This window comes from Struthio camelus, chromosome 3 (genome assembly GCF_040807025.1).
Source record: "Struthio camelus isolate bStrCam1 chromosome 3, bStrCam1.hap1, whole genome shotgun sequence".
Classification (NCBI taxonomy): Eukaryota; Metazoa; Chordata; class Aves; order Struthioniformes; family Struthionidae; genus Struthio; species Struthio camelus.
The window spans coordinates 70,263,176-70,280,325 of record NC_090944.1 but is presented as its reverse complement, the minus strand read 5'-3'; the positions used below and the strand labels follow the sequence as shown (position 1 = coordinate 70,280,325).

At 36.1% G+C, this 17,150-nt stretch overlaps 1 protein-coding gene across 2 annotated transcripts in view; it reads right to left on the bottom strand.

Moving 5' to 3' along the window:
* Window positions 1–17,150, bottom strand: part of LAMA2 (laminin subunit alpha 2) — a 393,833-nt gene that overhangs the window by 217,390 nt on the left and 159,293 nt on the right. For both annotated transcript variants that reach the window (XM_068938256.1, XM_068938257.1), the window contains exons 7-10: window positions 14,851–14,968; window positions 12,977–13,155; window positions 11,386–11,485; window positions 3,252–3,412 (exon numbers count right to left, since the gene is read on the bottom strand). In XM_068938256.1, coding sequence (XP_068794357.1) covers window positions 3,252–3,412; window positions 11,386–11,485; window positions 12,977–13,155; window positions 14,851–14,968 — 558 coding nt within the window. The remainder of the gene's footprint in view (window positions 1–3,251; window positions 3,413–11,385; window positions 11,486–12,976; window positions 13,156–14,850; window positions 14,969–17,150) is intronic.

Here is a 17,150-nt window from a genome sequence, read left to right as displayed (position 1 = left end):
TCTGCAAACTCTTCCCCTGCACAGTCAGGGCACTAAATGTACATGAAAAGTTCTAAACACAGCATTTTATAATTATATTTTTCAGAGCATTCTTACATTGTGCAGGAAGTCCTGCTACCCTTACGCAAGAAATCAATTTTGGTAAGCATAAGGCTGGCTTTTCTACAAGGACTACACTACAAAAAGCTCACACTGTAGTACTGACTTAGTAATTCAACATTATTTTCTCAAGATGGGCCAGCAAATTCTTTCCCTCTCAAAAGTGCTTTATATACAGTCTCTTTAACACTGGACACAATACTCACAATATGGTATGCACACAGAACCAAATTGTTGGCTCCAAGTCAGCAGAGAATGAATAAATTATAAAAAGCCTGCCCACACTGTTTAGTCTAGGAGTGCTTTAACTGTATAGCTCTGAAATAAGTTCAGCAAAAGCTATTTGACGGCCTCCTGGCCAAGATGGGGGAAAGGTGGAGAGAAGGTGGTAAAGCATGTGGTAGAACAGGGAAAAGGAAAGTACAGGTGGATTAAGAGAAAACAGGGACAATGTCGGGGGAGGGAGGGGAGAAAGAACAGAAAAGAAAGTAAAGAAAAGAAGACAAAAGGAAAAAGTAAATGGGATTTCACTATATGCCATGAATACTATTACACAGTGACAACGTGTAGCAAAACAACACTGCTGTACCTCTATAGCTGTGCTGTATCTATGCTGTCAATCAACATCCTCACATACTGTCTGTTCAACAAACAAAACATCTCTAACAATTCTCAAGGCTACTAGTGACATCAATTAGTCACTACTAATAATAAGTGACATCTCATCAATTTCAGGGACAGTGCTCTTTCTTACATTTTCACCAACAACCTTAAGATTCGTATCAATGCATATTATAGTCATAAGTATGTTGAAACCACCCAGTCATTTATGCTCGATATGAAAAACAACGTGGGACAGCCTTTGGAAACGTACAGGTGTGCTGAAATCACCAGTCATTTATGCTCTATATGAAAACTAAAGTGAGATCGCCTTTGGAAATGCGCAGGCACTCAAATGATCACACGCATCTAGAAAACGGAATTACACATGCTGCTCCAAGAAGGTTCCTTGCTGATGTGCTTCGTGTGTGCAGAGCAGGAAGAAGAAAATAAAGAAGAGAGCTGCAAAGCACAGGTTATTTGTTTAAATGAACAGCAGAACACCATCCTACTCTGCACGTCCTCAGTGAGTAAAATCTGTATCATTCTCATAAGCAGGCAGTACGTTCATTGAATAACACACATAAAGCTTGAAGTTGGAAGGGTGATCTAACCTACCCTCCAGCCAGCAAAGCAATGTTTCTGCAGTCTAATTTATTTCTGAATACCATGTTCAGTCTGGTTTTAAATTACACAAAAATGAGACTTTAACCATATACCGTCAAGAAACTTTCTCTGATAATCAGTGATAAAACCATCACTTACACTTATCCCTCACCTTTCTGTACTTCAGTTTGCTCTGGCTGATGTGACAAATATAACAATCTAATGCCAATTTTGTCACATTTTGCTTTTCATCCTAGGAATTTTTTCAGCAGTCAATTTCCTTAACAAGGAAACAATCTTTAGTAAATTTCAGAGCTCATTATATTTAATTGAAAGATGTGATTAAGAGAAGGGAAGCATTTTTCCTAAGACCTGTTATTAACTTGTCCAGACATCCCACTTTGTTCTTCATTTAGAGCATAAGTAATCTGATGATTTCAGCATCCTCTTGGCCATAATAGGCATTGATTTGAATGTGAAGATTGCTAATGAAAATAAATGTAAATGCATCAGTTCCTCAGCTATTGCAAAGGATATTTTTTCCCCCCGATAAGCACTTAAGGGGATTAGAGGAGCAAAGGGGAGACAAACGATGACCAGGGAATTAAAAGCATACAGTACGGACTCTCTGGGGTAGGAACACTATCTCTGTTCTGTATTTGTTATTTTGGCCTGATTATACCAACAGGCCAGTCCGGTATTATACAAATAATGCCATAATAATAAAAATCATTCAGCAGTGGGGATCTTCTTTTCAGGTTATGACACCTTCGTCAAAGCTCCCTTTCAACTCAGAAAATAGCAAAAGCACCCCTTGTGTGATCTTCTAGATTTGATAGCCAAGGAATGAGAACTCTGATATGGATAGATTTTATTTCTGACAGAGAGCATTTGAGTTTATATAAAGTGGGGATAAGGTTAATATCCTGGATAGATTTCAGTGCTATTCAGCTGTCACACCAGACCTTTTATAAGTGTATGCAGTGTGAGCTCATAGAGCAAACTATTTTTTGTACATTCTTGTGCTTGAGGATATAAGTATTTTTGCATTTACATTTCTGTCCAATTCTGTTAATTAAACATTGGAAGAAAACTCCCACAAGAGCAACACAGAAGAAGTAACCTACAGTATAATCAGTTGTCCTTTCGGCATATTCATGGTGAGTTATTAAACTGCAACTTTCAGAGCACCAGCTTTTCAGAAGCATTTCTGACATGTAGCTGTTTTGTAAGAAGTAGATGCATGTGGTTTTTAAATAGTGTTTATTTCAATGTGATATCAGTATATATAATTTGCTAGAGGTACACGCAAGCACACAAAGATCATTCTTGATCTTTCCTCATAGAAATCAAGAAATTCAACCTACAGGAAGGAAAAGCCCCAGTAGTCTAATGGAATTTTTTTTTAACTGAATGTGTTAGAGATTTCTAAACAAGCATCCCAGGACAAGGAAGAATATTCTCAGTTCAAAACTTAACAAGAAAAGAGGATTACACCCCTCATGAGAATCCCTAAAATGCTATATTTTTGTTTGTTTGTTTTAATATATCAACAGTTCGCCACATTTGCTCATTGGAAGTCAAAATAACCAGTCACTACTGGTTATTTTTAGAGCTCACGGTACTTTAAATGTATAGCTTCTGAGAGTTTGAAACAAATGATTCACAGGCTTCTTAAGTATCTCTTTGCAGATTTTTAGGGAACTTATGACTGGTAGTGGACGCCCAGGTATCTGTTTTAATTACAATGAGTACTGAGATGACCCAAGACAATCTAAGAGTTCACAAGACCTAAAACAAGGCTTCCACGAGAAGTGACTGAGATATGGATATCCACCAGCCAGCAAGGACAGTGGAACACCATCGTAACGACAGAACTCCACTGACGGCAATCTTTCAATAACACTGGTCTCTTCCTGCGGCTCAGAAGAATTTGACATCCATACCTTGCAGATGCAGAGCCCTAAGCAAGGATCAACATTCACACTGCCTTTCAGAGAGCAGTTGCAGGGCAGGCAGTCAGGATATCCTGTATAACCCAAAGCACATCTACTGCAGTGCTCTCCTGCATAGCCAGTCTTGCAGTGACAGAAACCAGGCAACATATCTATGAGGAGAGAAAGAAAAAACATGAGACACACATATTTGATTTATCATTATTATTACCAGAGTGCTCAAAGCAACACCTTTGGTAGGTATAACAGAAGAGTGTCCACTCTGGGTTAGACCGTACATCTACTTAACACAGTATCCTATCTGAGACTGGCCACATCAAAGCATTTAAGAATAGAGCAAGTGTATAGTGATTTGAATTGAGTTTCCAAAAACCTGCATATTAGAGATCTTCTAACCTTAAAGTTGTGCCTAGGTCTTTGCACCTAACAGTCTCTGAAAATCTTTTTTTTTTCCATTAACTTATCCAATTGCCTTTGAACTTGCTTTAACTTTCAGAATCCATAAAGTTCCATGGTAACAAGTTCTACATTTAGCCACGTGTGCTGCGAAAAAACATTCCTGTACGTTAAATCTGTATTTATTGCCAATTCGTATATCGTAGAAAATGATGAATAACCATTCCCGATTCACTCTCTCCATGTCATCTGTGATGTCAATATGTCTCTATCATATCCCACATAACAATTTTATTTTCAATGCCAAAAACTCCTAAGCCTACTTAATATCTCTTTATTCAGAAACTGCTCTGTAGAGCTGAAAATTCCTATTATCCTTCTCTGCACTATTTTCAGTTCTAATAAATTATTTAATGAGAGGGTGGAGGGAATGTCTAGTGTGGACTACAAATGGTACAATGATATTTTCAGTTTTGTTCTTAAAATATCAGTAATTTCCTAAGGCTGTGTTGACCCTTTTGACTACTGCTGCGCAAGCACTGAGATAATACAGGCAGGTACAATCCAAAGTAATTCTAAGACCTGTTTCACTAGTGGTATTACCTAATTTAGAAATCGCTGCAATCAATGTACAAGTAGAACTTCTTGTCTCTGTGTTCTGCTTTGTATTTAAGTGCTATAGAAATTCATCACTTATTTTATTACTCAGTCACTGACTATCCTGAGATCCTTCTGAACATTTTGCACGTCTTTCATTTTTCTACATTTAAAGATGTTTGTTGTACCTACAAACTTGCCACTTTCTTACTCATCCCTTTTCCAAGTTATATATGATTATTCTGAACGGCTCAGATCACTCTTCTTTGTGAAAACGGTCCATTTATTCTTTTAACTAAGTAGTATTAATCCATGACAGAACTTTTCTTCCTTATCCCATTATAGCTTCTTTAATGGTCTTTCATGAAGTACCTTGTCAAAACTTTTTGAAAATCAAAATACAGTATTAATCAAATGAACCTTTGTTCACTGACTCCTTTAAATAGATTCATGAGGCACACTTCCCTCTACAAAAGAAGCTATCTTAAGTTTTGCCCATTAGATGGAATTTTAGCCACAGCTCAGTAATGGCATATATCTTTTATTGTAGTTCTACTGATCTGCTTGGTACAGAAGCTAGACTTCCTGATTTTAGTTTTCTGGAACCCCTTTCTTTTAGGTGACCCTTTAATAAATTGGACAAACAATTTCTATTCATATGATACTAATGTCAATTAAAACAATATATTATAAAGTGTGCTTAGGCTTCAGCAATTTCATTTTTAACTATCTATAGAAGTCATGAATATATCTTATCTAGACCAGATGATTTTTTATCATTCTTTTATTAGCTTCTAAAACTGACACTTCTATTTGAGATAGTTCTTCTGACTTGTTTCTGTGAGCAAAGACTCTCAAGTGGGAGATTCCCTACGCTTTTCTACTCACCAGTGCAAAGAATTCATCTAGCTTTTTTGCTGTACCCTTTTCTTTCTTGAGATCTCAAGTTATTACTTGATTACACCTTAATCATATTTAAACCCTACAGAATTTGAATCTATAACAGTCTTTTTAATTCTGACTTATCTGAAGAAGTACTTGTTAACAATTAAGCATTTACCAAATTACTCCTTAAAATATTCTGATGTGTTACTAAGAATATGATCTTACAGAACCTGTCACAATTTATGTCCTTTTCCTCAATTGGATATAACTTCACTTTTGAAGGCAATTTCTTTTTTAGCTCCTAAATAAATTTTATTTTACTGTATAGCTTAAATATGTTGCTCGAGTCTTTGGATTAAAGAAATGCCTCTTCTCTAAGTGCATAATATGTGGTCTGTAACCATCATGCCTGCCACAGCTTGCCCACCTTTGGATTGTTCATTTTGATTTTCTTTTAACAAGATTTCTTGATTTGATGAAGTTAGTTTTTAGGGGGGCCTTCAAACTACTACAAGAATGTTGCGTTTGAGTGCTCTTCAAGGGGCAGATTTTAAATCAGTTCCTCATGCATAAATCCAGACTTACTTCTCTTTTTATGGATTCTCTTACTAGGTTTTTGAAGAAGCAGTCACCTACAGGAGCTGAAAATGTTATTTGCTAATCTGTACAGAGACGAATTCAATCTGTCTTCTCTACCCTTGCTATCTCTTTGATCTCCTGTAGCATATTATACTGACTGTCACCTTCTTGATCTGTCCTAATTATGAATGGAAATTCAGTGCATGAAGTTTCTATGTTACTTTCTATGACAAAAAAACTTATTCCATGGGTCTTGGTGACTCTGGCCCAGCTGCTACCCAGATCTTTGAGTCACCCTCTCAGCTAGCCACTGGTGAACCCCTGCAGCACAGGGACCTCAGGCTCTTTTGTAAACTGGGTCAGTGCAATAGTATCCCAGTCAGACATTTTTGCCTTATTAGAGAAACCTCTGTTTCTCCATATGAAAATACCTTGCTATATAACAGAGTTTAGCAGTAAAAGACACAGGCAAGTCTGCTTCGTTAGAAGTGGGCTGGTTTAATTTGAAAGTTTCAAGTATTCATTCTTAAATCTCAGCAAACACAAATTCTATTAAATGTCTCGGTATGGAACAACTCCCAAATACTCATCTATAGCTTCCCCTCCACTGCTCAAGTAGTCTACTTTTTTTAGTTCCCCATCACAAACTTTCCCCTTCCTTCTCTTTACTTTCCCTGCAGCTGAGGAAAAGATATCAGGAGTGGAAAATCCACTGTCACCCAGCCCAACAATCCCCTTTCTTATCCAGTGTAAACAGTAGTTGATACCCTTAAGTCTATCATCTATTGAGAGACCTAACGTTCCACGACTGAGAGAGGCAGCTGCAGAGACTACTAATAGTCATATAGTCTTCTGTCTCTTATGCTTGCTGAGATGCTTGGCCTATACATCTTATTGCGCTCAATGTCTTCTTTAACTTACTAGCACTACCATATTGGCAAGATCTAGTCTTTCATATGTAATGTGTAAATTCCTGTCAGTGTCCCACTGATTATCTTTTACCAAGCTTCTTCTGTGATACATATTATGTCAACATCCTAATTACCTTCTAATTTAAAGCAGGATGTTCCAGGGTTGGGTGTTTTTTTTTTTTTTTTGTAAAGAACTAACATTTGATAGAAGCACATCATCTTATGCTTTTGGTCTAATTACTCATGGGCCCTGTTTGAGTGGGGCTTTATTTTTTGAAGCTGTTCTTCATTGTTTTCTACCTGAACATTATCAGTGGCTGTCTTATCTTGGAGGATACAGAGGCTTGAAAAGTTCATCCTAGAGGATGAGTCATCTTGAACTAGGAGTTTTATCAGTCAGGTTTCTCCCAATCTTTTCAAATTGTATGCATGCAGGCGCATGCTGACAATCCAGAGAATGACCTCTGCCATTTTCAATCCTATTTAGCGGTGCATTTATTCCAAAAAATAATCTTATAGAAGTCAGTGGGATTGCTTGCAGAGCAAAGTACTATGAAGCCTGAACGAAGATGACAATGTCTGGATTGGGATTACATTATACATAAAGAAATAGTAGAGGGAAAAAACTTGACTGCGTGACAGTCTCTGAGTCATGAAACTGCAAGTTTCCAAACTTCGTAGCTCTTACAGGTGCTTAAAAGCCAAATTACATGGCTATTTGTTAAAATCTAATCCCTATGGCTAGCAACAAGAATATTGATTCACTAAGAATGCCTGTTACTGGAGTGCAGAGCAATTCAGAATGTATAGGTACCACCTTCTCTTCTCTTTGAACAATTACAAGTGATCACAATACCAGTGATGGTCAAGTTTTTCTATTGTCAGCATGAATTGGACATAGATGGGTAGGTTCAGTTTAAAACTCAATATATTAGTGCCTTTGAACTACAAAATCTAGAAATATTTTCATCAGAGTTTAATTTATTGATACCGAAGTTTGTGAGCATACTATGATTCATTAAAAGCTTCTGACTCTAGTTTTTATCTGTCGTTTTCATGAACATACCATACACCACTGATATGAAAGAAAATTTAAAAAGCACTGTTGGACATTCAAAAAGAAAAATATAAAATATAAGCTAGAATAATAATGTTTCATTTGAGAATGATGAATGAAACATATAAAGACAAGTGTTCCAGGCTGATCAAAAAGGAAATTATACACGCTTAAAATACAAAAAAATATTTCTTTTTTTTCCTGAAACAATGCCTGGTCAATTATAAAGAGATTTCTTTACATCCTTCTCTTATCGACCCAAACCTGATGATGATTACAGATGCATTCTCTTAAATCCTCGTGTTGCACTACATCAGTGTACCAATTATTGCAGTATTTAAGAAGCTGCATCTTAATCGCTACTTACCTACAGTACAACCTCCAGCCTTATCTTCCTTGAGAATTGTTCATAGTGACTTTATATCCCCAGTGATTTTCCTTATCATTGTCTTTCCATTTTAAGTTTAAGGATATTAACCTTCCTGACTGGTTGGCTTACCATATACTTCAGAAGCAGATTTCCATCTTAAACCAAGCAAACAATTTCTCCTTAAACAGCCAGCCAGGAAAATCTGGGATGTATTTCAATACAACCAATGTGTAGCCATTCTGATTCACAGGTGAACAGGTAGATTCCATCAGTACAGATCATTCTTTCCAGCCTTTCTATTAGAAGGTTCCCTACTGCTTCAACCCCAATTGCTGCCCAACATAAGGGGTATTATGATATATTCCCCGAAATGAAAATTCTTTCAAAGGTATAAAGTGCAGTTTTTGCTATGCTACAAAGAATTTTAAGAGGGTATTGAACATGCATTTGTAAAAAAAATGAAAGGGAAAAAAAGTGATCTCCTTTCAGGATAATTTTATGCTAAAAATCACATCTAGATCTGCTCTTGATTCTAACATGACTCCTTCCATCACCACAAAAAACTATTCTTAAAAGAAAAATTAAAAAGGTATTTTCCTTCAATTACTGTTATTGTGACTTTTCTTCTGTGCAACAATGCTGTTGCATAATAGAAGTTACAATCACAAGCTGGGCCTGCTGGTTCAAATACTCTAACCAAACATAAATGTGCAAGAAGTAAATACTTTTCCTAATGTGTTAGAACCTTATTTAGTCAAGAAGTAAATAAGAGCAGCAAATGAAGAGGAAGAACAGGAGCAAAGATAAAGTACCATTGTAGGCAGTATGGCTGCACAGCCCAGCTGTGTGTAGAGCTGACTTATTTTCGGTTTTGTGGTTTCTTTTTAATCTTAATATAGGTAAAATGAAATAAATATAGAGAAACAAGATAAATATCAGAACTTTCTGCTGGACACTTTCTAGTTATGGCAAACTGTCTGCTTCTCACTGAACTTCAGGCATTGGGCATGAGACAGCTGGTTTCAGGAACAAATGCATGTGCTGCTTTGGGGAGGGAATTCTGTACATCATCGCTGTCATCTAAATAACAGTTGGCACACATCATATATGAGCAAAGACAGGTTAAGCATATAGAATAAACTCTGCATTAAATATGCTGGAAAGAAGAGACATGAATGGGTTTCAAAGTAATAAAAGAAAAAAATTATGAGATACAGATAGCAGATTCAGCAGAGGTTAAGAATACTTGAACATGCTCAAAAATAGCAGGCCTCTAACCAATCACAGCTAAAGTACGAGATGATTTTCAGGAAGATCAGGAGAAGTTGCTTAAAGTCAAGATAGAAAATGAGGAGTGTTTTAATTCTTTGAAGAGAAGAACTCCGTTACTTGAGACAGGAAAAACTGCTCAGATATGAAACTTGATTGCCTGGGGCTAGACAAACAGGATTGACTGATTGCCAATAAAAGTAAAAGGAAACAAAAAAAAAAAAAAAAGAGAGAATTTAGTGCTGGAAATGTTATCTTCAAGATGGTGGCACAACACAGACCTTGATTTGTTGGAAAGACAGCTAATTATTTTTAGACTAGATGGATAGAGAAAATAGAGAAAAAGAAAAGCAAAAAAAAGAAAGAGATGAAGAGGTCTAAATAGGAGCTTTATTCTAGGTCCAGTAAAAAGAAGAAGAGGGAAGAGAAGAATTTACCAGAAAGAACACCAGAGGGCCAAAAAGGCAGAAAGAGATACACGAAACAAAGATTTATGAAAACAAAATACCATCCAATTCTAGGCAAAATGTGATGAATGTAATAAATTTGCATTGATCTTGCTTGGAATTTGCCAGTGCAATCAATCAGAAGATTTTAAGTCAGCAGACTTAGAAAACAACTATGAGATGTTTTAGATCTGTTGATTGCTTGGAGGTCAGAATCAAACATTCTGAGAGCTCATAATCTCACTATCACTGACAACCAAACGACATAGAAAAAAAAAAGTCTTTATCTTTTTGCTTCCTTATTCTCATAAAATAGTTGAATGCCTGAATATTAAAACTTTTCAGCAGTTAAAACCCTGTAGAATGGCCCTTATGGTGGTTAGTGCTGAAGGTGTGAAAAGATGACTGTAGCTACAACTGATAGGAACCCAGAGATGCATTAGGTCTGTTTAACATGCAGGTGGGACTTCATATTTCTTTGAATTCATCATTTTTCCGTCTCAAAATCATAGTCTCAGTATTTTACAAAGGAATTGAATGCCAGCAGCGGTAAATGTTTGAATAAAAACTGTCCTTTTTAATATGAGAGTTCAAGAGTTTTCGTTGTTGTTTAAAGGCTCTCATCTGCAACCTGTACACTCTAACCCACAGATTTGCTAAAGACATCACACTGTCTTGCTACATTTTCTCTAGCTCTGGGAGTCATGTTCTCTTCTACTTCTATCTTTCCTATTAATCTGTGTGATATACCATTGCTTTCACTACGATATTAATCAAGCTCTATCATTCTGTGTAGAAACTTTAATCATTTTATTGAACAGATGTAATCAGTACATGGTTGTTATAGTAGATTTTGCACCTCTGGGCTCTGTATTTACAACACTGGTTTGCTCCTCTTACATTCCATTGATCTTTTTTTTTTTTTTTTTTTTTTTAAAGAGATCACTACAATATCTCTTGTCAATAGTTTGTACTTAGCCCGATTAAAAAAACGCTTAAGAACTGACCTTGATTTTTTTCTTGCCTTCCTAACATATTTGCAGAAACTTGTCAGCAAAAAAAAAAAAACCAAAAGTACTGCAACTCATTATTTCCAGAGCACAAGAAAACAGTTTATTCTCTATTTGAGGACAGTGTCTTCAGGACCACAGTGAAGAGCTTGTAATCCAAAATAAATAATATAGGCTGCATGTAAATATGACACCTTTCAAACAGAATTTTTTCTAGGTTTCAAATGCAAATATACATAGAGAAGAAGAGAGCTGAAAAGATTAAGGTTGTGCTAGTTTTAATCACTGTTGCTGAAGAACAAAGCTCTTTAAAGCCAAAATTCTCAAACACGTTCTATAGGAAACACTCTCCCAAAGGTACCCATGGTCACAAGCCATAAATCTTAAGGAATGCCTCAGAAAAAACTGGGAATATAAAATCTCAGTTTCCAAATAAAAGTATCACAAGAATGCAGGTGGATTACTGATCACATGAGTAAGTTTTCAAAAATCTTCTGTGATATGATTTTTTTAAATAGCTAATGCAGGGAAGGACAAATGTGATTCAGTTTCTTTGATCACTGATGAACTTAAGCTTTATTATCATTATCTGTCAGGGATCTCACCTCCTTCTGCATGCTTCTCATCTTTGACACAGGTATCATGTAAAGACCCATTTGGATCACAGAAACATGGCTGGCATGGATCTGGGCTATCTGCCAACACCTATAAAGAGAGAGAGATTACAGAACAAAACCCCACCTTGAGGAACTGGAAACTTCTATTTCTTTTTTAAATAACAGTTAGGAGAGAACCATATTCTGCGTAGGTGGTTTGCACTCTAACAAAAATTAAGCAACTGCCTCACTTAAATCATGCAATCTAGGCATTAACATTGCATTTTAGATACATGTTTAATATATAAGTAAGCAATTTAGATACAGACATGTTTTCAATGAAAAATACAGTTGTATATAGATACTAATGGCCTTTTTTATAGCTAAAAATAAATATAATGAAATAGATTATAAACATTCACTACTTAAAATCTATGGTTTAAGGTAATACTAACAAATAGTTCAGTTATGCTGTCCAACACGAGACAAATATAGTAAGTAAAGAAAATAGTACGTGAATAAAAAGCGAACACTAGACAACAGCACAATTTCCGTTCATTCCTGAAAAGGATACCTCAACAAAAATTACACCTTAGTGTAATATTACATTGGGGATATAAACTGAAGATCTACATAAACTAAGTGTGTGCATATGTATGTATGTGAATATATATAGTATGTATATATGTACACACATATGTGTGCATACATACACACATATACCCACACACATACACACATGTCGATATGCATGTTTGTACATATGGATAGACATGATCAGTATTAGTTGGATAATAATCTGATTTAGATAAACAAATCAAGGAAGTTCCCCACTGTTGAAAAGAGATCAGTACTCCTCCTACAAGCTCCAAGGCTATAAACAGTATATCAAGGAGATTTTAATTATTATTATTTGATGATGTTTTCTGTGTTTGAGGAGTGAAGTGTAATCAGACTAAAGACCGTGCTTTGCTCTACTGAAACTATACTGACAAAATATCAGGAATTTAAGCACACATTAACAGTGTAGCTATTTAAAATGTAGGCACAGCCCATATTAACAAAGCAATCTAACATAAAATGCATCTTCTGACAGCTTCAACTTGGATGAAAATATAGCTTTGTATGCTGCAGCAAAAAAAAAAAAAAAAAAATCCACCTGCACTAAAAATGAAAGGCATTCGTGGGACAGGAGAATTTCTACGTTACATTAAAAAAAAAAATTAGACTCTCTCCAATATCAAATATAGCAATATATCTTTGATCTTTGATAATACCTCTTGAAATTCATTACTGAGGCAAGAGTTTTGTTTATAGGATCACATCCTCCTTTAATTTAAACTGAAATACTAGCTGGAGGCCCTGACCTCAAGTGCATTCCTTCATATCAACAAAATTCGCTTTCATATTTCTGCGAACATTAACTTTACAGACTTCCAACTGTGCAAGGCAACTACTACACTGCCACAATTGGAAGTTAACCTTCATAAAACGGCAGTCAAAACTGTGTCATCTCAATTCAATAGCTTAACTCTCCATGCTGAAGCGGTGGCTTGAACACCAAGAACTACACTGAAGCGACAGCAGAACATGCGATTACCCCTTTTGGCCTGAAGTAACCGTCAATGCAGGTCTCACAGTTTATGCCATCAGTGTGGCTGGTACAGTTAACGCACACTCCGCCCCCAATGTATTCTCCATGGACATTCAAACTCTGATTTCTGTCAGCGATATTCTGATCGTAGTAACATTCCTCCGTCTTCCCATGACAGTTGCACGCTAAAAGAGAAGGAACCGTATTAGCAAACGTCACTCTCTGGCTGAGGACTTAAGACTGCTACTAACATATTAATAACAATCTTTCAACATTTTGTCATTTGTTCTGTGTACACTGTAGCCAACAGCATGTTCAAACATTAATTTACTGCCTCTTCACCCATTAAAAATAATATGGTCCACTCACAAACGCTCTTCAGAGGCCTGTATATTATAATTTTTCCTCAGTGTTTTGCCTAGGGGGACTAGGGAAGAGGGCAGGAATAGTGTAACTATGCTCTTCCCGAATTTTTTCTTTTCTGTTTAAACTGATGATCCAATAACCTTCTGCTGAACACACGCACGCGTGGCTCAGGAAACAGTTGGCCAAAAAGAAATATAAGAGGATACAGTAACTATAAGGGATATAATGAAATGGTAAGAGTAAATTAAAATCATTTCCTTGAAAGCTATAAGAAATCTTAAAAGCACTTGATTTACACATATGCATATAAAAACTGGGTCAGAACAAAGACTTGCCATCTTTACCATTTTTTGAGAAGTTCAGATTTGAATCTTTAGGCTGCAAGCCCACACATGTCTGAGCTATCTAATAATCTGTTGCTGTGAAAATGAGGAGACTCTCACTCTCCCCTCCTCTTGGTATTAAAACATCCAAATTTTAATCTGCATATAAAGAGGAATACAAGGCTCATCAGCATTGCAAGGAGTCATGCTACTGACATTATGCGTTTGGAACCAGATCCCAGGGGACTTTTTCCACCATGAAAGCAGAACAATTCACTGAGGGATGAACAGGGCATAAGAAATATCCCTTAAAAATTAATCCTGAAAATTAATGGACCCCAATTTGATTCCAAAATGCATTCCCTGTACACACAGCCTGCGTGAACAACAGTCTCTATGAGACTACATTACTGGACAGAAATATGCATTGCACTTACAACATTAATATGAGGGTATCTGTTTCTTTTTATTTATTTTTAACTACTCCTGGTAAATCCACATCTGCAATCCTAGAACTGAATAAATACTTATGTGTACTGGAGCACTAGATATTATTATGTTCAGAAATATATACACTTTCTGACCCCTGGAAGTAAGATACTGAAGTTCAATTATTACTATCCTGACTACAGTAAATCTGAAAATGCAGTTCCTACCCTGTGGGAAGATTTCAATGTATGTTTTCATTCCATGTTGTAAAACTAAATACACCATTTTTTCCATTTAAAAAAAAAAAAAATCAGAAACTAATTATATTTTGATCACGTAAACTATTTTGTTTCGGCAAGGCTGAACAATATAATGTATAAAAGTGATCATTTATACAAACATATTGCTGTTAAAGTTTAATATAACGAAAAAGTCTTTAAAAAAGAATTTTTAACTTTATCGGAATGGACCTATTTGACTTTATCAAAAGCAAACCATGAAGATTATAAAAATTAAACAAGGAAGATATCCCATCAAAATCAGCACGTTACACTACAATATTATGAGTTCAATAAAATTTAAATTCTACAAATAATTGTTCTATTGACTTCTTTGAGCCAGTCTAGATAATAAGTGAGCAACAACTAATTTATAAACAAGTGTATTTAGAAATAAAATGAATTCCAGAATCGACTAGGACTTGATTTCTGTTTTCACCAGCAGTTACACTAAACCTTCTCTTCTGTACTCATCTTGACTTACGTTCACATTCATACTTGACCAGGAAAGTTCCAGCATGCCAAGGTTTTTGATTGAAACCAGGACAACAACGATCACATGTTTCTCCACACGTGTTGTGCTCACACTGACAGACGGATTTCTAATTTAAAAGAAAATCAAATATTAACACAGTGTGACGATTTGAAGAATCTGTCCAGACACATATTCTGCAGTGCAGTTCAAATCATGAAAATGTTAACATTAAAACTTCTCTATTTTTATTCATTTGTGTATCCTGCACTCACCAAATAAGAGACAACAGAGCGTGTTCAACCTGAATAGTTTTACTATAAGAAAACAACCATTGTGCAAAGGAAGTTGGCCAGTTCTAAGGGAATCTACAGATTCCCTTAGAATGAAAATTCTCCAGTACCGCAGATAAGTTAAAGGGTTGGTAGGCCTCAGTCAGATACAGCTTCACATTATAGTCAGCTTACACAAAAAGGCGGTGAGCCAACCTCCACCCTTCCCCTCAGATACAGTAATCATGCAGCTGCAGGGTTGAAATCACTTCAGCTGGCTGATCCAAAAAAAAAATACTCTTCTTCTCCCCTTTAGCATTTGTTCTGTACTGGATGAGTCAGTTGTGCTGACTCACATATATGTGCACACATACATACATATATGTATGAATATATATACATACACACATGCGCACATACACCCACATATATAAAATGTAGCTACATATGCAGCCTTCTAGCTGCATCATAACTAAGTTCTGTGTGAGGGTAGCAGAAGGACTTTTTAACTAAGAGAGGAGCCAAGAGCAGTATCGCCCTTTCAGTAGCCTTTTGGTTCCTCAGCAGATCGGCTTAGTTACGACACAAAAACATTGCTATAGAGAACACAAACTCCTTGAGGCACAGAGGAAGCTTCAGAAAGATAAAAGAAACTCTACTTTGGAGAAACGAGGAGCAAAATTTGCCTTCACAGTATGTGTTGGGAGATAGGGTGGAAGGGATCCTCTCTGCTCCTTGTGAACCCACTTAAGATCAAAGGAGCAAGCTAACCTGGAAAAATATCTGGCTCACAGGACAAGGCATGAATCTTGAAAGATGCGGTCAAGTTAAGGAATGCTTCAGACCAGCAAGGCAGTAAATTGTTTGTGTTGCTAGAGGAATGATATATTTTGCTGCTAGTCAGAGGCATGATGCTTTATAAGCCAAACAAAGCCAATTTATTTTAGGATGTCTCTTTCTAAAGAGTATGCCTGGAGAGCTCAACCAAACGCCTCACCTCTCTTATAGCTTGAGTTGCTTCATTCATTATATTTTTTATACTCTTCAGAAAACATATTTGTGGTGCTGCAAAACAAGACACAACTCCTGCTATGATGCCTTTTTTTTTAAACCAGTTCCAAACTATCCACACTGAAGTCCTTCTTAATCTGCAATAATAGCACTTCTTTTCTGAGGTAGGCCCAATTCAAACACACAGCATTGAGATAATGCTGCCATCTGATAACTAAGACCATCAGAAACAATGGTCCATCACTTGCTATGCACATCATCACCGAAAAAGCTTAGAAGGATTAAAACAAGGGTGTCATCAAATTTTAACAGGGATCATAGAAATTGCTTAGAACCATAAATACTCTCTCTAAATTTTTTCTAGTTTCTTTTTTTTTTTTTTAAATAGTTCCTATACAATGGCTTGCCATCCTATAGGAACAAGATTTTCTGTTTCTACAAAATTTCTAATTAAAAGAATAATATATGAAAGACTCCTTGTTGCAGCACATCAGCAAAGTCAGCAGATTGTAAATTCTGTATTAGTGATAATATGTGCATGCATGTGTATAGAGTTGGACCATCAATAAGAAATTATGTTTCTGATTTGGTTATGTGTTTATTAATGGTGTAAAAAGAAAGCTACAAGTTTGGAAGAACTATAAACAGCTTCATGATTTTCTAGACTAGCTTGATTGATTGCTCAATTAATATTTCCCACACGGTAAACAGGCCATTCTAGAGCCATCATTTATTTGCATGTACTCACTAAATTGGTGACATTTATTTAGGAAACACCTTGATTAATACCAAACAGGAAAAGAAACATCAACTAGTAGAGCTCACCTCTACAGCTACATCACATAATCTAAATTTCTGCTGGTCCTAACAGGCTTTCAAGACAGACTGATTTATCTGAAACCTATCCTTTCCTTGAAGAGAAAGCCTTCACTGACATTGCACGAATGTTTATCATTCTGGTTGCCAGCATTATTTCATCCTGGCACTGCTATGGACTCTTCTTCTAGGCGAAGAACAGATGTCAGTTCA